The 21,395-nt window shown below is 39.7% G+C and overlaps 1 protein-coding gene across 9 annotated transcripts in view; it reads right to left on the reverse strand.

The window, feature by feature from the left end:
• Positions 1-21,395, reverse strand: part of Ambra1 (autophagy and beclin 1 regulator 1) — a 189,391-nt gene that overhangs the window by 86,338 nt on the left and 81,658 nt on the right. For all 9 annotated transcript variants that reach the window (XM_046457122.2, XM_046457099.2, XM_046457118.2 and 6 more), the window contains 2 exons: positions 15,255-15,335; positions 14,003-14,103 (listed from right to left, as the gene is read on the reverse strand). In XM_046457122.2, the coding sequence (XP_046313078.1) occupies positions 14,003-14,103; positions 15,255-15,335 (182 nt within the window). The remainder of the gene's footprint in view (positions 1-14,002; positions 14,104-15,254; positions 15,336-21,395) is intronic.

The following is a 21,395-nucleotide window of genomic DNA, read 5'->3' on the forward strand; positions in this document are numbered from 1 at the left end:
CACAGAGCAAAGGCAGAAGAGGACACTGGCTGAATCTCATCTCCCACTCTTTATCAGGCAGGAGGAGATAAGGTGGTCTATTTTCTTTGGGGAGAGTCTCTGCCTCTTTAGATTACAGTCTGTACATTTCCATTCTCAGCACTGCTGTTCCTTTCCGGAGTGCATCATTGCTCCATCTCCTCTTGGGAGTGGAATCTACATTTGCCACTTACCCAGCTAAATGGCAATGTCACTTCACTTCCCTTTCTGGGAGCATACATGGCCACACACACATTTCTAGCTGTGACAGTGGCCCCCTTTGTGCCTCACAATCATTTTATGAGCCTTGGTTAAGTTCTGAGGCAAGGCAATGAGATGTTTAACAAACAAGCTAACCCACAGGATGCCCTGCCGAGCTCCATGAAGCTCTTGTCACAGGCAGCTTAAATATTCAAAGAGACAATTTTTCTTATACAGAGTCTATACTATTTAAAATGCAACTGCAAGTGCAAAAGCCAGGGCTTACAACAGCAGAGCCTCCATCCCACCTCATGGGATGGCTCTGAAGAAACAAAGATATCTGAAAAGGATGACCGGTGATACTGAATCTGTCTATATGTGACCTGAGGCTCAATTCAAGTATTCACATTTGGAAACCATAAAGTAGTGTTTAACTAATGTCTCAAAAAACAAAAATTTCATACTTGAGAAGAATTTAGTTCCACCTCCTCCCAACAATCACTCCAAGAAAGCATCACGTGCCACAGTGATTGGACGCACAAAGATCCCTTGCCTTAGTTTTCAGGAACTTTTCTTCCAAGTTGCTTCTGTTAAAGGAGCTGTGGATTATAAATGATACCATGGGTACAGGTTCACTTACAGCCAATTTAGTAAGTGCTCACACAGTTAATTCTGTCAGTCTTCCTCCTACACAGAAATACACGTGGCCCCAAGGGGTCTAACCACCCACAGAGCTCTTTTGCTCATCTCTTTACCCTCCAGCACACAGAAATAGAGGGCTACAGCCCAGTGAACACCCAGGGAAAGAGAAAAGGTAGTTTCTCTGAAATGTGACATCTAGAAAACTAGAGCTCAGATTCTTATTTGGATGTCATTTATAAATTCATTTCCCCTCCAAATAACCCAAATAATGATCCAACATATGCTTAAAAGTTCCAAATCTGTACACCAACATCCCTTGGCATGCTGAATGTGTTCTCAACATATATGTAATGACACTTTTTTTTTTTTTTTAATTTGTTTGGAGTAAGCTACTAGAACTACCTTGGATCTACTCAGGGCAGAATGTATATACAGTAATGGTCCCTAATTATTTAACCTTTCCAAGGAGGACCCTTGCCTTTAAAGTCCCTCCCTAATCTGGGTTTAGCCACAAGGTTTAAGCTTTAGCTATGGGACAATAACAAAAAAGGCCCAAAGACTTGCAAAGCCCCCAGGACTTGCTTGGGGCCTGATATCTCTTTCTTCTTTTTAGACCCCTGAGATACCTTGTAAACAAATATGGGTTAATTTATTGGTGAAGAGAAAAGTGACAAGACATCCTGGTTAAAGCCAACACTCCTGCCCAATGTCAGATATGTATATAAGGTCATCTGTGTTAGTTTTCTATGGTTATCAAAACAAATTACCAGAAATTTAGTGCCTTAAACAACACAAATTTTATCACATTTCAGTTCTGTGGGTCTGAAGGTTTCATTGGGCTAGACCCAAGGTATTGAGACAAGGCTTTGTTCCTTTCTAGAAGGTCAAGGGGAGGATCTGTTGTTTTCAGGCTCATTTGAGTTGCTGGTACAGTTCTATTCCCTGTACAACTGAGGTCCCCATTTCCTTGCTGGCTGCAACTCAAACTATTCTCATCTTCTAAGGCTGCACCTCTCTGACCATTCTACCTTCCTTTTCTACATGAGTAGAATACATTGGGTCTACACAGATAATTCAGGACAATCACTAAATTTCAAGATCTGTAACCCTCATGGCATCTGCAAAGGCCTTTTGCCATAGAGAGTAATATATTCACAGGTCCTGGGTATTAGGACATATACCTCTTTGGCAGACTATTATTCTACCTATTACACCATCTAACAATACCCATATCGAGTCAAGAGAAGTCAAGTGGCCCAGATCAGATAACAGCACCCAAAGAATTGTAAGAACAATAAATGTTGTTTTAAGTCACTTAATGTTGGGGTGGTTTCTTGGGCAGCAAAAGCTAACTGATACAATAACCAATGCTATACACCACTCTTGATGTCTATGCAACCCTTTAGAGCAGTAACTTTCCTTCTATGCACTAGTTTAACAAGCATCGATTAGGAGGTCACTGGCAATCTTGTTTTCTGAATCCTAAAATTTCTTTTTCTATTTCTTCTACTCTAGCCAGATCTGAATATTACTGTTGAAATTAAACTAAAGTTGGCCTTACTATCTCAATAGAGCCTTAAGAGGGGCTTTTTGATGTACAACTAGAAGACATATACATGAAAAATACACAGGCTGGAAGTCTTTGAGAAAGAACTGCAGGAAGGACCACCTTTTGACAGTGTGAAAGCTGCTGATGGAACAGGTAAATTTCACTGTCACCCAACCATCACTGCTCTCTGTATAAACAGCAAGGAGGACTTTGCAGCAGTCTCATAACAGGGGTCTCTAACCTTTCATTAAGCAAATACATTTTCTCAAACAGGCTCCCTCTCAAGTTTGCTGATGCTTGAAGGTCTGGAAAGCTTCAGCAGAAGGAAAATGCCAATAGCAAGTTAATGTCCCCTTGGCTCTTTTGGCTGACTTCCCTGTGACTGGGTCTTGACTATTAATTGAATGCTATTCAGATTCCATCTCAAAAACAAATGAGGATGGAGACCAGAGGCCTGCCTTCCCCAGACTGATAAGAGCAGCACAGTGCAATTATACCAAAACAGCTTTGTTTTGGAATGTAATCACCGCCCCAGCCTTCTTCCCAATGGGATGGCAACAGTGTAATTACCTCTTCAGGATCCATTGTTAGGGAATGTAATTCTGCTACAGGGCCTTCTTTCTAGCCAAAAGGAGCTACAAGAAGAATATAAGAATATGTAGCCTCGTGGCCCTTAGCACTCTTGCAAGCTGAACAAATTATTTTTCTTTTTTTTTAAACCAAGTTCAAATTTCAGCCTGTTTTCCACCAATGAAGACTCACCTACACCTCTCAATGGTTCCAGGTGAAAAATCCCAATCTAAAGCTAGATGGGCAGAGTTCCAATTCTAACTTTTTCAAGTACTACCTCTGGTCTTTGGCAAATTACTTCATCTCTCTTTAGCCTCAGTTTCCTCATCTGTAAAAATCAGTAACAAGAGTATATCATAGAAATATGTGAAGATCAAGTAAATTAAAATGTGAGAAGTACTTAGAATAGTACTTGAGTAGCATAAATGCTCTTTGTTTTGTTTCTATACATTTTGGTGCACTATATTCCATAATCACCACATTTTAGAAGTATGGCTTAATAATAGCTCATGGCCAAATCTAAGATGCAGTTACTAAATTCTGCCTTTTCACAATCCCTTTGCCAGTTTAGTACAATGGGCAATGTTTTGGATAATTTCAAAGGTTGCTACAGAACTGTCACAGTATCAGAATTATCTGCATGAGTGAAACTTCATTCTAAAAAAGGGTGATTGTGGATATTTCCATGTCATTGTTTTCATATATGTTGCTGCTTCAAGAGAAACTACAATAAGGGCAGTGTTGTGAAATCTTGCTATTGGGAAAAATAAAAAAATTACAAAAAGCAGTCAATGGCGATATATCAATATGGCAGATCCTAGAAACAATTCACCTTTCTAATAATTTCCATTTATGAAAATACTATATTTTATTCATGGGTCTACTATGCATCCCACTTCTCTTTAAATTCCCAGATTGTGCAGCTTTCCTTCTTTTCCTTTGGCCTAAACCAGTAAAGGAACATTTTGGATTCTGTTTTACCAGCCACAAGCCACAAAAGAAAGAATTATGAGTTGACAGGCAGCCCAGAAGAAAACAGCCCCATAGCTCAAGACTGGGCAGTGAAGCTGGGTCCTTCCTGCATGGCACACAGCTGCAGTAGGCTTGGTTAAAATAAATGCAGGCACTCATTTCGACACCCCTGTAAGATGAGAGAGTGTCTTTACAGGATAAAGTGGTAAAGGGACGACTACCTGGTTCTGGAGTGACACGCAATAGATACCCCACCAAAAAAACATGGCTCCCACATTGCAGTCTAGGATCCTGAGGCAGTCAGATCACAAGTTCTTGGCAACTTAGTGTGAGACCCTTTCCCAAAATAAAACACAGCTCAGTGGTAGGGCTCATGGGTTCAATCCCCAATACCAAAGTCGGGGAGGAATACCCCCAGGATTCCAAAGGCCCCCATTCACCCACCTGCAGTTCATGGCTTAAACCAAGACATCCAATGATGTTGTTACAGTTGACAGACACAAGGACTTTGGGGACAAGCTGGCCTTGTGGATCAGCAGGCATTAAAGAGAGGAAATTAACACCCGCAGGTTGGCTCTACTTTGGTAGAGAGGGTGAGAGGTGCTGTCTGCAGCTCCCATGGCATTTCCAGCCAGTTTGGAATAAATGAGGCTGCTTGGGAACATGAAAAGGAAAAGAGAAAGAAAAAACTAATGTGAGCTCAGAGCCTTAAAAAGAAGTGGATCAGAAGTCAGCTTGGGTTATTAGCTTCCAGCACTCATGCTGATCACTTAGGGAAAAACTGATGGAATACTAGGGACAATCAAAAGGGTTGTTCCAAGTCTTTCCAGGACTAATCCTAACCAAGTTTTACACTTGAGAAATTTCTAAAGAAAGCTGCTGTTGCATCCACTGGAAAATATGGACTTTGACCTCACGTTTGGCTTTTTCTTCCCTTACATCTTCTCTGCACATTTCTAGATCATCCTATCATTTGCCTTGGGATTGTAAACATCTCAAAGTACATACCAATCATCACCTAAACAGAGAAGTTTAGGATTCTGGCATTACAGGTTAGAGAGCATCTTTAGCCAGCATCTTCAAAATGAGCAGTAATCTAGAGTACACAACCTTGAGATTTAATAAGTTTTAAGATCACACAAGATTCACAGAGGCCTCAGAGGACAGAGAACTTAAAATACAAGTAAACGGTTGGGGAGGAGAGGGTACCCAATCCAGACATAGTATAACATTTCCTTTTTTGAAAGAGGAAAGGAACAAGTGCAAAGTTAAGCTATAAAGTTGGAAGAAAGGTTGTAAGGTAATCTCTCCTAGGAATGAAATGCCAAACAGACATGATGAGAACCTGTTGTCCCAGCACATAAGCTAAATGATCTTTTATTTTCTGCCGCAGAAATGTTGTAAGGTTCCCTGAGCTCTCACAGCTAGCCTTCTGTTTATACTTTATTTTACCATTTAGCATAACATTCTCTATCCTATAGCTCTTTATGAGCACAATATTCAGTAGGAATATGCCTATAGAAGACAGAGATAGTATCTTGTTCATCTGAATACCATCAAATACTTAACACTATACTATAAAATAGTTAAATAAATGATTATTGGGTAAAAATGGCTAATATACTAGCTAAACACTCTGCAGGCTATAAATTAATTCATTTCCTCACATTATCAATAGCTCCAGACTAAGAGTTACGCCTCAGGAGCTCACCAGCATGAACACATCTTGTGTTCCTGGTGTGCATCCCCCTTTAAATGTGGTACCAAGTCATCTCTTCCCATGCCTCTGCCTTTGTTTTTTGGCTTGAAGAATTAATCTAGGCAGTGGTTCTCAAATTTTAAAGTGCACCAGAATCACTGAGAAGACATTTTAAAACACAAATTCCTGAGCCCTAAAACCAGAGTTTCTGACTCAGAGGTTTGGGGTACAGAACAAGAATTTGCATTTGCAACAAATTCCCATGTGATTCTGATGCTAACTATCCAGGAACTACATTTTCCGGAATCCCATGTTGCCATGACTACGTAACAGCAAGTACTTGATCTACAGAGTAGATGTTTATTTCATCAGCAAAGAAAAGAGTTTTTTAGGGGCTGGGGTTGTAGCTCAACAGTAGAGTGCTTGTCTGGCATGTGCAAGGCTCTGGGTTTGATCCTCGCACCACATAATAAATAATTAAATAAAGGTATAAAAAAAAAAAAAGAAAAGGGTTTTTCAAATGCAAACTTTGTGATTACTATTTACTCTTTGGGTAACATAGCCGTAGGCAACAGTGGATACATAGATTGTCAAACTGTCAAAACACAGACCTTCAGTTACCGTATGTTGGTACCCTGGAGCCCAAGCTCCCAGTCTTTTCAACTCATTATAGCAAAGGGGACAAAGCCCTGCTCGGGACCCAGGAAATGCACTTCTGGAGAAAAGGCTAAAGCTATGAGAGATTAGTATAGTTCTATCAGTGAGGGAACTGCCATAATTCTAATTCATATTGGCTCTAAAACTTATAATAATGATAATAACTAACATCTATTAAACACTCATTGCATGCCATACAATATTACTCTTAAGTATTTCAAATATACGAATTGAGGAGTTGAGTATCCCATATTCAAAATGCTTGGGTCTAGAAGTAATAGTATTTCAGACCCACCCATTTTGGAACATTTGCATAGAAATAAGGAACTTTTTGAGGGATGGAATTAATTTTCTGCTAATCACACAACACGGAATTCATTTATGTTTCACATACATATAACCTGAAGGTAATTTTAAATACTCTTGTACATGAAACAAAGCTCCATGGTATGGAATTTTCCACTTGTGGTGTCATGTTTTCGCTCAAACAGTTTTGGATCTTGAAGCATTTTAGATTTTGGAATTAGGAATGTTCAACCTATTTTATTTTATCCTTTCAACAATCCTATGTGCTAAGTATTATTCTTAAGACCATTATACAGATGAAGAAACGGAGTCCCAAAAGGTAAAATAAATCACCAAACATTAGAATGCTAGAGGTTGGGCAACGTAGCATACACCTTAATTCCAGCTAATTTAGATGCTAAAGCAGGAGGAATGCAAGTTGAAGGCCAGCCTTAGCAACTTAACAAGATCCCAAATCAAAATAAAAAGAACAAAGACTGGTGATGTAGCTTACTGGAAGAGTACCCCTGGGTTCAATCCCCAGTAAAACACACACACACACACACACACACTCTCTCTCTCTCTCTCTCTCTGCTAGGAAGTACCAGAATGAATATTTGAACTTAAACAGTTTAGCTCCAAAGCCCAAACTCTCTCTTAAACATTTTGCTATGTTGCCTCACAGGTAAATGGTAGCTATCTTTCCTGTGCCTCACTCAAAAGATGAATGGGGACACAAAGAATTTTATGAACCATATTCGAATACAGATAGTATTGATCAAGCCTACATTTGAGCTACAGATCCCTTAATAAAACTCTCAGGATTGGTAGTTAAAATCATAGGGGAAAGTATTAAATTTTTAGTGGCAAGGTCAAAACCAAAACAAACAAAAAACCAAGCTGGGCTCTGTGGCATATGCTTGAAATTTGACTGACTGGGGAAGCTGAGGCAGAGTAACTGGCAACTTTAGTAAGTAACAACTTTAATAAGACCCTCTTTCAGAACAGAATAAGAGAGATACCCTGTAACACACATATACACACACTCCAACACAAAAACACAAATTCATACTAGGCTTGATTATAAACTCCATGAGGGCATTTAATTCTCTTGTAATACCCAAAGTGCCCTGGAAAAGGTTAAACACTTAGAAAGTGCTGTGTACATTCCAAAATGACAATACAGAAAGGGCACAAAAAGAAGTAAGTGGGGAAAGCAGCACAGAAAGCAGCAGTGGGAAAAGATCAAGAGGAAATTTCCTGGGGAGAGACAAAAGCACAGGAAAACTGAATCAGACATAGGAGGAGAAAAATTCACTGACAAGGCCCAATATTTTCCCTAGAAAAGCATAAAGAAATACAAGCAATTCAACATAGAAACTGGAAGCCAGGTTCCCAATAAGCACGCCCCTCACTAGTGGTATAAGATGTGGTAAAGGGCTGGATAGAAAGCACATGAGTGTTCCAGGATCAGTGCACACCAAATAAGTAAAAGGCCCTGGGTGCTATCAGGCAGCTGGAAAGGCTGTGTTCTCTGGGAGGAGTGCTACATTTACTTCTGTTTCCCAGGCAACCAAGCCAACCCCTTATCGCTTCACTTCTATCACTGGAGCAGAAGGAAAGGTTAATTATTAAAGCAGCACTAGTTAGTACCACCACCACTAATTGTCCATTTATCTAGGGTTTATAAACAGCCATCCTAATTGATGTTGAGTTGGAATGTGCCACTCACTTTATTTGCCTGGCTACTGGGCACCAGAGGGGTATGGAGCAGAGAGAGAAAGAGTTCAGCCGAGGAGATAAAGGGTCCAACACCAGGATCATTATTCATTTCTACTCATACTCACTTCAATAATAACATGAAGGCACTTGGCTGCATTAACTATAACCCATCTTTTCCAGTTTTGTGACTTCTAGTGAAGATTTGATAGTGAGGGATCAAGCAATTTGCTGTACTGGACAACTGTGCTATCAGGTTGTGAAATCAGGCTAATTCCTAAAAGTCAATAAGCCCTAGGCTCCAGATGCCCATTAAGTAGCCAAATTAAACTAGAAGCCCCCCTGAAAGCTTCCCTAAGGAACCAAGCAAGTGGGGACCAACTAAGAGAGAGCAATAGGAGGGGAAATGACAATCAAAAATAAAGTTAACAAGGGAAAGATAAGTAAATTATTGTCAATACCAGTCACCAAACTGAAGGATGCCTGGGCATAAGGTTACATAAAGCAATATAATTATTGGGTATGTAATATATATTTGTAATATACATGACAACAGTAGCCCAAAGGAGGGGAAAGGGAATGGAGCCATAATGGAGAATATTTGTTTCTTACCATTATCAAGCCTTATAAATCTGAAGTAGAGCCCAATAAAATATACTTCAAAATTCAATAAAGTGCTAGGCACAGTGACACGTGCCTATAATCCCAGCTTTTCAGGAGGCTAAGGAAGGAGGACTGCAAATTCAAGGCCAGCTTGGGGAATGTAATAAGGCTCTGTCTCAAAAGTAAAAACAATTTTAGCCTATAATCCCAGTGTCTTGGGAGACTGAGCCAGGAGGATCATAAGTTTGAGGCCAGTCCTTGGCAACTAAGCAAGATCCTATCAGAAAACTAAAATTTTAAAAGGGCAAGGGGGGATGTAGCAAAGTTATAAAATGCCCTTGGATTGAATCCCTAGTACTAGGGGAAAAAATTTTTTTTCTTTTCTTTTCTTTTTTTTTAATGTCTGGGGACATAGCTCAGCAATAAGGATTGGTTTCAATCCCCAGTATCTCCCACTAAAAAAATCAGGACTGGAGTTGTGGCTCTGTGGTAGAGTGCTTGCCTAGCTTGTGTGAGGCCCTGGATTTGATCCTCAGCACTACATAAAAATAAAATAAATAAATTAAATAAAGGTACTGATTCCAACTACAACTAAAAATAAAAATCAATAAATGAATTAAAATGGTATATTAGAGGATATTCATTTAATACAGAGTCAGTATAGGAAAAACTGAGGAATAAAGAAGACATTAAAAATATGGAAAACAAAATGGTAGACAAAAATCCACAACAGCGTTAATAACATCATTAAAAGTGAGAGGACTAAGTAATCCAAAGGTTGAGACTGTCTGGCAGAATAAAAAAAAACAAGAGATGAGCATGGTGATGCACGCCTATAATCTCAGTGACTAAAGAGGCTGAGACAGGAGGACTGCAACTTCCAGGCCAGCCTCAGCAACTTAGCAAGACTCTGTGTCAAAATAAAAAATAAAGAGGACTGGGGATATAGCTCAGTGGTAGAGAACACAGTGAAATTAAATAAGAAATAAAAAACAGAAGAAAACTGCTGAAATTCACAAATATTGAAATACTGAAAAACACATTCCTAAACAGTTAATGGGTCAAAGAAGAAATTAAAACAGATATTAGGATGACTGGGCAGAAAGCCATCTCTAGCCTAAGATATTTGACCAGGCTCCAATGACCTGTGGGAAAAAGCAGGAAAATCCTGACAATTCCCATTGATTTTAATCAAAATAGTAAATTAAGTACATCAGGATCACATCTGCCAGGAACAGATGCTCATTAGGATGAAAGTCAAAAAAATTATGCAGGACAGATAACTAATATCCTAAATTACCCAGGTCGCTATCCCTCAGAAGATTTTTGTTCTTTCAGTAATTATAAGGAGGCTGTCAAATGTCAGGACTTCTCATTTCACTTTTATGAAGCCTCAAACATGCAGAAAAATATTATAAGATTAAGAACCTTTTGGCAGTTACTCCCTACTTGAATAAGTGAAGCAGCACAGAAGATAGAATAAGAGGTTTTATGAGTCAGGCAGACATGGTTTAAGTTCCAAGTCTGAGACAGACATGTAGCACAGTGGTAGACACTTGCCTGGCACAAGGTTCTCTGTTCAATCCCTAAGATTGGAGAGAACAAGGAAGGAATGAAGGAATGTAAGACAGCCTCTCACAGTAATATAATGGGCAAGTGACATAATTTCTGTGAACCTGTTTTCTTCCCAGTAAAATGGAAACACCACCACCTGCCTCATAAGGTTGATACAATGATTAAAGGAGAGCACTTAGGACAGTACCTGGTCCATTGTTGGAAGTCCTTGGCATCACTACACAGAACTAGACTTATCTGCTAAAAAGTCAGCAGGGGGAGCTCCCTAGACTTCTGCCTGTTTCCCCAAAATCTACCTGGCAGAGTGGCAGTAGCATTAGATGTATTTACACCTCTTTAAGTATGGATTAAGCCTGAACCTGGGTTCATAAGCAGCTAGAGGCCACCAGAAATCCACACAACTGTGGGGAAGGCACCACAATAAGGCAGAAGGGATGGAGATTAACACACTATCAGAATTCCTGTGCAGTAGCTTCTGTTCTCTGTTATCATTCCAAGGCTCTTGAGGGAGAAAGTAGACTGAAAGGATCTTAATTTTCTGCACATCCATTTTTGTTGATGTTTCTGAATAGCTTTGGTTAGGGTCCACAGGAGACTCATTAGCTACCAAAGTAATGGTCAGACCTCCTAAAACTGCATGCGAATGTCTGCTTTGTCCCTCCAGACAGGCCAAATTTCCATGCTTCACCCCTGCAAAAAGCCTCTCACCATACAAAGGTTCTACTAACATCTGGAGCCAAGAACTAAACAGCAAAATTAAGGGATGGCCTGCCAAAGAGACTTGGAGCTACAGAGGACAGGGATCACGTCCATCTTATTTACCCTACTAGCCCAGAACAGAGTCTGGCACATAACAGCTGCAGAATAAATACCTGCTGAATGTAATTATTCTGGGACCATTACAACCTCATTCCAATCATACAAGAGAAAGTGCCTTTCCAGGAAAATTGGGAGTGCTTACTGCTAAAAGGCCAATTTCTCTATCACTCTGAAAGCCATTATTACAACAGCTCAAATACATGATCACAAGTAAGTTTAATAAAAAGCAAAACTTCTATATTCAGGAGGGTAAGAAAGCTAGAGGAAAGGGCTGTTATAGTACAAAATTTTCTTCAGTAAGCACCGTTGGGTTGTAAAAAGTCATGTCTAGGAACCACATAAAATGAAGGAATTAAATAACAAAAACTCTAAAGATCAGATAAGTTCCCTGGAACTAACCCACCCACCCTTCCTTCCTTCCTCCCTCCCTCCCTCCCTCCCTTCCGTCCTTCCTTAATACCTTTATTTTATTTTTATGTGGTGCTGAGGATCGAACCCAGCGCCCCACACATGCTAGGTGAGCACTCTACCGCTGAGCCACAACCCCAGGCCCTCTTTCTTTGTTTTAATAAAGGTCCTGGAAAAGGAATTCTACTTTGATGCTTTCTTCTTTAAAATAACAGTGGTCAGGCAGACCAAGAAAGTGGGCAGACTGCCAAGCCCTGAAGTCTACTGCAGGGCCCATTTCCGACTCCTCTACTTCCTAGCAGCATCACTGTGGGCAAGTTAATCAGGAAACAGCACTCCTTTCATAGAAATGAAATATGTGAGCTGGATGTGGTAGCATATTCCTATAATCTATTCTGGAGGTTAAGGCAGGAGAATAGCAAGTTCTAGACAAGCTGGGGTAATGTGGTGAGATTATTCCCCCAACATAAAAAAAACAATTTTTAAGATAAACCGAAAAGAAATATGTGTAATGCACTTAAAACACTCCTAAGTACAAAGCCAAGTACTCAAAAAATATTAGGTCCAAATATTTACAAATGATGGTAGCTTTAAAGGAAGACCAATACTCTAACACATACCTTAAGAAAATAAGAGAAACCCATCTAATTGTAAATAAAAATCATTTGTAATTTAACTCAAGAATGAGTTCCTTTTGCTAGTGGCATTTAGCATCATTTAATAGAGAATTGTTCTTAGTAAACTCCACATCTATAAACAATTGCTGCTAGAACACAGCCCATAGTTTGAAAGAAATCCATAAGTGCAATTAGGCCACTTGGGGTCAGACCACTGGTCATAAAGCAAGGAATAGGAAATAGAGGTAAGAGTTACTGGAGGCGAGGAGGAAAAAACAACATACAGCTGTTCCAAAAAAGCTAAATGCCAAGAAAACAGAGATTTGCCGGCAGTAGAGGAGCAGGAGGTGCTGCAGGGGGGTGGTGGAGGCAGATGTCTGAAATAAAGAAGGGTGGAGAAGATCTCTGTAGTATTACTGTCTGGCAGCAAGTGATTATCTGCCAGTGAGGAGCTTCCACATGCCTTCAGCCAAGCCACAAAGCAGTGCCAGGCAAGGAGAGGCACAAGGCCACAGGGTCTATTTAACAACTAGGGCAAGAGCCCTCCTCAGACAAGGCTGTCAGGAGATTGCAGCATAATCTGTTCCCCTGCTGGAACTGATGTTCAGCTGAGAAGCCCCTAAGGTTTCTGGGATTTCTTGGCCTTGATGTTGGGTCACGGATACTACTTTGGGGAGTCCAGATCCCATGGCTGCCTGCCTGCTATCACAGCAGCTTGGTAGAAATCCCTATTTTTTAAAAAAAAAAAAGTCTGCAACATTTTCCCAGCCTGACAGTACCACTGTCTTTCTTTGCTTTTAAACCACCACATGGCCTAGGTTTCCACACCAGAATGGCATTTCAAAACTTCTAATAAAGATGCTTATTAAAGATATTCCAAAATGGGGCTTGAGTTTTATTCCTTTTTTGGCTTTGCATACATAAACGTATAAGCTGGTAGTGAAGATGGGAGTGGGGGTAAAGAATGTGATGGGGAAACAACCTTTGTCACACACAAAAATTAGAATTCTGCTTTATTTCCTTCTCTGGAGACTCTCAAAAGCTGATGCTCTCACCGTATCTCAGAGCCTGGTCACATAATACCCCAGAGCTAAAAACAGAGGTCCCTAAGCAATTCAGTCATCATAAAACTGCCTCTTTGGGGTTTACCCAGCCCATTTTTTATTCTGTGAAGAGTTCTGAGTCAGCTTCATGAGTCTGTTCCCTCCTCCTTCCTCAGAAGATTCCACAGTACCTGGAAACTCCATGCGCTGGCAATAGCAAAGGGTTGGAGAGGTGTACATTAGGCTCCTAATTAAATCACAGGTCTGGATCATGAGAATCTCACAAACCAAAACATGAACAAGATATCTTCATGATTCAATTAAAAGAAGAGCCAGGATTTAATTGCTAGATTAAAAACCAAGTGGTTTCAACAATTTCTTTCTTTCTTTATTTTCTTCTTTTCATAACAAAAAGGTCTGAATGAGATAGGAGTAGACCAGAGAAATGGTTTTTCCTCAACACTGTCTCCTGCCTGAAAGTAAAGAACTGAGTCTAGGACCCAAAACAGAGTTTTTAGCCAGATGCCAAGATACTATCATACCAACACAGGTAAAAGATAGAGAAGTTTCATCTGGCTTCCTGACCCTTCACAATTTTATAAAATCCAAAGACACATTTCCTTACCTGCCAGGACCCTGTTAACAGAAGAGTGAGTAGCCAAACCAGGCTGTCCACGTTCATGAAAAATCCCAGCATAAGGCAGGTACTCAGGCAACAAAAAACGCCTATAAGAAGAAATCATGTGTGAAAAGCCAATTAAAGACTAGAATAAAACAAAGGCAATACTATCTACCCTCAAAAATCTAGGCTAAGGGCTGGGGTTGTGGCTCAGTGGTAGGGCACTTGCCCTGCATGTGAGAGGCCCACTGGGTTGGACTCTCAGCACTGCATAAAAATAAATAAATAAATAATTTGAAAAAATCTAGGCTAAGGGATATACTGATGCTAAGGATTCCACTGAAGTCCAGAAACGTATAAGAATTCCAAGAATCATTAGGTGTGGTGGTGCATGCCTATAATCCTAGAGACAGAAAAGGCTTAAGCTGGAGGATCACACATTCAAGGTCAGCCTGGGCAACTTAGTGAGATACTGTCTCAAAAATTTTTCAAAATGGGATGGGGATGTTTGTCAGTGGTAGAGTGCTTGCCTAGCAGGAGTAAGACCCTGAGCTCAATCCTCAGTACTACAAAAAAATAAGACAAAAGTCCCAGGATCTGTCCTTGGACAAATTACATTTCCTTCCTGCTCCTCTAAAGTAAAGCCACCCGCCAGGCTTCTATCTTTGAAGAGAACACTCCCAGTGCCTTTTTTCTTCTTCTTCTTTTGTGGTACTGGAGAATGAACCCAGGGACTTTCTATCACATCAACAGTCCTTTTTACTTTTTATTTTGCAACAGGGTCTCACTAAGTTTCACAGACTGGCCTTGAATGGGGTCTTCTTGCCTTCGCCTGCTTAGTAGTTGAGATTACAAGGTGTGCACCACTGTGCCCAACTTCAATGCTATTTTTCTATCTATTTTCATTGCAGCTAATAATGTATCAAGTCTTTAGGAGACAGGGCTAGAGTATAGGCTCACTAGGAAATAATTAAAGTTAGAGATAATCCAAAGACCCCAAAGTAGGTTTAAAACTAAATCCTTGGGCTGGGGATATGGTTCAAGCGGTAGCGCGCTCGCCTGGCATGCGTGCGGCCCGGGTTCAATCCTCAGCACCACATACAAACAAAGATGTTGTATCCACCGAAAACTAAAAAAAAAAAAAAAAATATTAAAAAGTTCTCTTTCTTTCTCTCTCTCTTTCTCTCTCTCTTTAAAAAAAAACTAAATCCTAGACTCTCATAAAGGCTCCCTCTATTCCCGACAACCTAGTTCTTACCGTGGGACAAAGCGTCCAAGTGAAGGTGCAGACATCCGGGCATTTCGGGGAGCTCGGTGCCTGGATCTGTCACCATTATCCCTGGAGAAAACAAAAAGACTACACATAAGAGAGTCACTAAGGCAGAATTTATCCACCAGCCTAAAAGACAAGAATCCCCCAAATTAAATTCCTATTCTTAGAGGAGATGAGCCTACAGAAATCAGTGATCTGGTGGCTCATTGATTTGGATGGCACATTACTATACTGCATTTCTGGACTACCTCAATAAAGGTTCTATACGAATTTACCAACACTTCAGGAAGAAGAGAATTTTTCATGAGTTAATGAGATCCCTGAACACGGCAGCATTTGAAATTAAAGCCAAGTTTAGGTTTTGGGAACTGAAATATATATATATATACATACACACACACACACACACACAGAGTGTGTGTGTGTGTGTGTGTGTAAACTTGTTTTTCTGAATTGAAAAACTGGCTTTTGAGGATCCTGAAGGAAGAAAAATTCCTTCTACCAATATCATTTGGCAAATGGTCATCTTCAAATAAATCTGTTCAGATCCCTGTGTAGAAAAATCAATGACAAGTGAAAGGAAAACAAGAGCACAATAACAAAACTAGTTAGTTAGTTCTTGGAAAGACTGAAAAATATGATAATAATGGAGACTATCAGAAAATATAATCCTAGGGCCCGGGCTGTAGCTCATCAGCAGAACACTTACCTAGCACGCATGAGGCAGAATTCTGTTCAACCCTCAGCACCACATAAAAATAAATAAAAAACTAAAGGCATTCTGTCCATCTACAACTACAAAAAGAAAAAGAAAAAAAAAATCCTAAGCTAAGTCCTTTGAGTAAATACAATCTGTTTTCTTTACGGACTATTAAAATGATAATAATAACCACCATTTACTGTCTACTAAATTCCTATACTACGTCATTAACATGTTATTCCACTTAATCTTTCTAGCTATCCCATGAGGTATCATTAGTTTTGTTTTACAGATAAGAAAACTAAGAACCAGACAAATACCCAAGTACACACAGATACTAAGAGGGTAAGGCAAGATTCAAGGAAGATCTGAATCTTTCTGCTACTTTTCACTGCTTCTTACAAGAAAAGAGAGGAAAGGAACTTCACATGGTTTAGTTTCCAATGCATCAAAGGAACAATAAGCCAAAGGGCACTGGCTGGACAGAGTAGTTAATTAGCTGCTTAAACAACTCTACAAAATAACTGACCCTCTGACAGCTTGATCTGGAACTCTTTTTTTTTTAATTCTCCCTTTGGATTATCTTCAAATCAATGAGATAATCTTCAAATTGGCCCTGGAACCAAAGTGAAGGCAACACTTCGACTTTTAAGTGGACCACTGGGAGATATACAAGCCAGAAACAAACGCCTAGGAAGGTTTTTACATCTTGATAGAATTGGCTGCTGAGCATTAAGAGGAATCAATACCAAGGATATTGGAATCTGAACCATTAAAAGGATTTGGTTTTTATTTTCCCCAAAGAAAAAGCACACTATTATTTTTCTTTTCTTTTTTGTCATATTCCTTTGACTTGAAAGTCTATAAAGAAAAGGAGATAAGACTACATAGAAAGTAAAAAGGACATATAAAAATAATGAGATCAGAAGTCTCTGACCAACAGAATGCAATTATTCTATAGCCCCCAAAGTATTACACATGTACACAATGAAGTATCCAAATATCAAATAAGATAGCTCCCAAATTAAACATACTATTACTTTTCAAAGATATGCAGAATCCAGTTGTGATGAGTTAAAACACCAATTCATTTAAAAGTGCAACTGAATTCATGATGGCTTTTTATTATTGTATATTTAACTTAACAATGGGTACAACCAATTATCATGAGAGGAATTAGGAAATATTTTGAAGTTAAAAAGTGTCCTAAGAAATGCAAATCAAAACTACACTGAAGGCAGGTGTAACGGCACATGCCTATAATCCCACCTGCTCAGGAACCTGAGGCCCTAAGTATTTTACAAGACCTTGTTTCTAAATAAAATAATAATAATAATAAAAGGGCTGGGGATGTGGCTCAGTGGTTAAGCGCCCCTGGTTTCACTCCCCAGTACAAAAAGAAAAAATAAAAACTACACTGAGATTTTTATCTCATACCAATCAGAATGGCAGCCATCAAGAATATAAACAACAGCCAGGTACATGCCTGTAATCCCACAGGCTCCGGAGGCTCAGCAAAAGTGAAGCCCTAAGCACCTCAGTGAGACCCTGTCTCTAAATAAAATAGGAAACAGGGCGGGGGATGTGACTCAGTGGTCAAGTGTCCCTGAGTTCAATCCCTGCTGCGCCCCTGCAAAAAGAGTACAAATAATAATAAATGCTGTAAATGATGTGGAGAAAAAGAACCACTTTTACACTGTTGGTAGGATTGTAAATTAGTACAATCACTATGGAAATTAGTATGGAGGTTCCTCAAAAAACTAGGCATGGAACCACCACATGATCTAGCTATACCACTCCTTGAATTTATTCGAAAGAACTGAAGTCATCATGCTATAGTGATACATGCATACCCGTGCTTATAGCCACACAATTCACAACAGCAAACTATGAAACCAGCCTAGGTATCCAAGAATAAATAAAGAAGCTGTGCTATATATTTACAAAACAATGGCGTTTTATTCAGCCTAAAGAAAAATGGAATGGAATTATGTCATTTGTAGGAAAATGGATGGCACTAGAGACCATTATATTAAGCAAAATAAGTCAAATTCGGGTCAAAGATCATTATGTTTTGTCTCATATGTGGAAGCCAGAGATGAAAAAGAAAGGCTGGAGGGGATAGAATCTCATGAAAATCAAAGGGAGATTTATAGAGAAAGGGACCAGGGGAGGGAGGGAAGAAGTATAGGTTTTTGATATTGACCAAATTATATTGTTATATTGTGTGCATGTATGAATATGTAACAACAAATCCCATCATTATGTACAGCTATAAAGCATCAATTAAAAAAATGTGGGGGGGAGGGGTCCTAAGAAGGAAAAAAGGCAGAGACCCCTAAGCTTCAAGAAGATAAAAAACTAAACTAGAAAGAAGCACCATGGGGCAAATCCAATTACTCTATGGCTCTGGGAGAGAGCTGGCCTCCAGAATCACATTAAGGAGCTGACAATTTGCTCTTGCAAGTCCAAGTTCTAACTCCTTCTGGGCAAGAAAGAACACTCTATCTGGTATTAGTAGACATGAAAGGCAAACAAGGAAGGAGATGCAGTGTGTAGGACAGGGCTGACGAGTTTCCTGCATCCAAAGAGCTTGGTGAGAGGACTCGGGAAGACAACTTAAAACAATGTACAAACACCAGGACTAGGAGAAAATGTAAACACCTGTAACGTGCATCACAAATCTCTTTTTGTTGTTATTAAAACCTAAAAATAGTCAACTTCTTTCTGATTCATTTCCTTCCTCCATTTATTGGCGGTGGGGAGGTAGCAGGGGAGATGCAATACTAGATTGAACCAGGTGAACTCTTCCACTGAACTACATCCCCAACTCCCCTCCCCCCTTTTCTTTGAGACAAGCTCTAAGTTGCCCAGGCTGGCCTGAAACTTGTATTCCTCCTGCCTCAGTCTCCCAAATCACTGGGCTTACTGGGGTATTCCACTGTGCTGGCTTCTTTGTCCATTTTTTTTTTAAAAAGCAGAGAGGATTAAAATAATATTTGTATTGTATTTATTTTACCACAATAAAAAATTAAAATTGGACAAAAGAGAAAGGAGACTGGGCTGGGGATGTGGCTCAAGCGGTAGCGCCCTTGCCTGGCATGCGTGCGGCCCGGGTTCGATCCTCAGCACCACATACAAACAAAGATGTTGTGTCCGCCGAGAACTAAAATATAAATATTAAAAATCTCAATCTCTCTCTCTCTCTCTCTAAAAAAAAAAAAGAGAGAGAGAGAGAGAAAGGAGACTGAAATCTGTCTAGAGGTAATGACTTTAAAGTGTTCATAATTACCAGAGGATATAATACAAAAGAAAGAAAGATCAGCTAGCTCTGGCTCCAATGCAACCAAATTCTCAGATGAAAAAACAATATAACATAGTAGAGGCTAAAGATGTAGCTCAGTGCTGGAGCACTTGCTCAGCATATGTGAGGCCCTGGGTTTCATCGTCAGCACTGCAAGAAATCTTTAAAAATAATTTTTTTTAAAAGTACAAAACACTGAGTAGCAGTGCCTTTGCTGGTACACAGCTTAACATCTTGGCTAAGGATAGGAAAGTAAGGGTTAAGTGGCATCGAAGTAATATACAGAAGTCTTGAAATTAAAGTGTTAAGACTCTAGCAAAGAAGGAGAAATGACATTACAGGAACCAGACTTATTAGGAAGATAGGAAATGCTGCAAACACACAAATGAGATGCTGCCTGGGGCAGAAGGAAACAGCTTCTGGAGAAAACAGCGCATCAAACAGCTAGCTCCCTCACTCCCTGCCCGGGAAAACCTTATAAACAATAGGGTATGGTGGCAAAGGTCAGAATGCTCAACCAAAGGACAAGGCAGAAAGAAAACAAGAAATAAAAAGTAGGGCTTGAAAATCCCAGGCTAAAGGTATGGCTCCTAATAACCTAGAAGTGAAAAGGTAACTAAAGACTCTTCAGATTCTAACTGTCTACAAGAAAAAGAAGAATCAAAGATAAGAAGACTGGGAAACAAATTTCAACAAACAGGAGATTTGGGAAGAGAGCTAAAGAGAGAGGAGAAGGATAATGTTTAAGAGTCTCAAGAAAAGACCAAATGAATTAAAAGTTCTTAAAATAATGATGTAGTCAGAAAACTAAGAGTCTGCCATGCACTTCAGTGCTGATACAAGGTCAACATAAGGCAAGGCTCCACAGGCAGAATGACACAAAATAAATCAGGTAGAGACTGAATGTGAATAGAAGGGAAGGTGTTTGCCAGATGAGGAATGAGGGAAAGGTAAACCCTGAGAGAGTTTATCTTAGAAATAGTGGAAGTCCCAAATACTGGGCTCCAACAATATAGCCAATACCCCTTTTTATGTGGGAAAGTGGGGGGCTTTAAAAAGTGAAGAACAGATTGTGCAAAGCTCGTCCAACACAAGAGGAATACTTTCAGGGAAACACCAGAGAAATCCATCCGCATCAATTTTAACAGCCAGAAACTGCCTTAAAGTCAGCAGGATAGAAGCTGGCTGGGTTATTAATGGCTTTCCCAGTTGTTGAACTCTGTACATCTCTGATTAATCTCAGAGGGGTATTTGGGAAAGAGAGGAGAAAAAAACTAAAATCTTTTTGTAAATGATTTTACAAGGAAAAAACACGCTTCAAACAATCAAGTTTCCAAGACAAGTGATGAATAAAAGAAGCAGCATCTTCAGAACAAGGGAGAAACACAACAGCACCTCTTTGCTAAATGACCAGGATTAATTGCCTCAGAGAGAGGCTGTTAATTTAAAGGAATGAAAAATACACCTACAGACTACTGTCTGAGTCCTGACCAGACAGTCAAGTTGTCATTGCTCCTCGGTGACAAATAGCTCTGACTTGAGCTTTTATAAATGAATCTCTTCCGCCAAGAAGCTCAAAAGGCCATTCTCTTCTTGACAGCACACAGTTGATGTTGCTGAAAAGTAGAGCATTTTAAGAGCATTTGTTTTTCCTCTGCTTCTCTGTTTCTACTCAATATCTAGGCAGTATTCCTGCACCTAGAGGGCACACAATGATCTCAGTGATCTCGGTCAAGTCCCTTCCTTATTTGGTGCTGTAAGAAAGTGAGGCCCCGGCCCAAGTCTGTCCAAGGACTGTACACTTAAGCAAGAGCTTTGATTTCTGGGAGAAAGGCAGATTCCCAGTGGAAATTATTCACAGAGGATACTTAACAACAGACCTGGAACTGTGGAGTCTTCATTTTCCTCCAAGGAATAGTAATATAAGAGATAATTATCACTTACAAATTCCTCTCCTCCCTTATTCTTTCTACCTTTTAATTTCATCGCCTACGTTATGCTAATTCATATTCATATTATGCATTTTATGATAAAAAACATATAAATCTAAGTGGTTATGTATTCTTTCCCATATCTCCTGGCTGTTTAATTCTTTCTTTCTGTATTTTCCCATTTTAAGCCT

The sequence above is a fragment of the Marmota monax genome, unplaced genomic scaffold (genome assembly GCF_021218885.2).
Source record: "Marmota monax isolate L192 unplaced genomic scaffold, Marmota_monax_Labrador192_F-V1.1 WCK01_AAM20220418_F8-fsc00047, whole genome shotgun sequence".
Classification (NCBI taxonomy): domain Eukaryota; kingdom Metazoa; phylum Chordata; class Mammalia; order Rodentia; family Sciuridae; genus Marmota; species Marmota monax.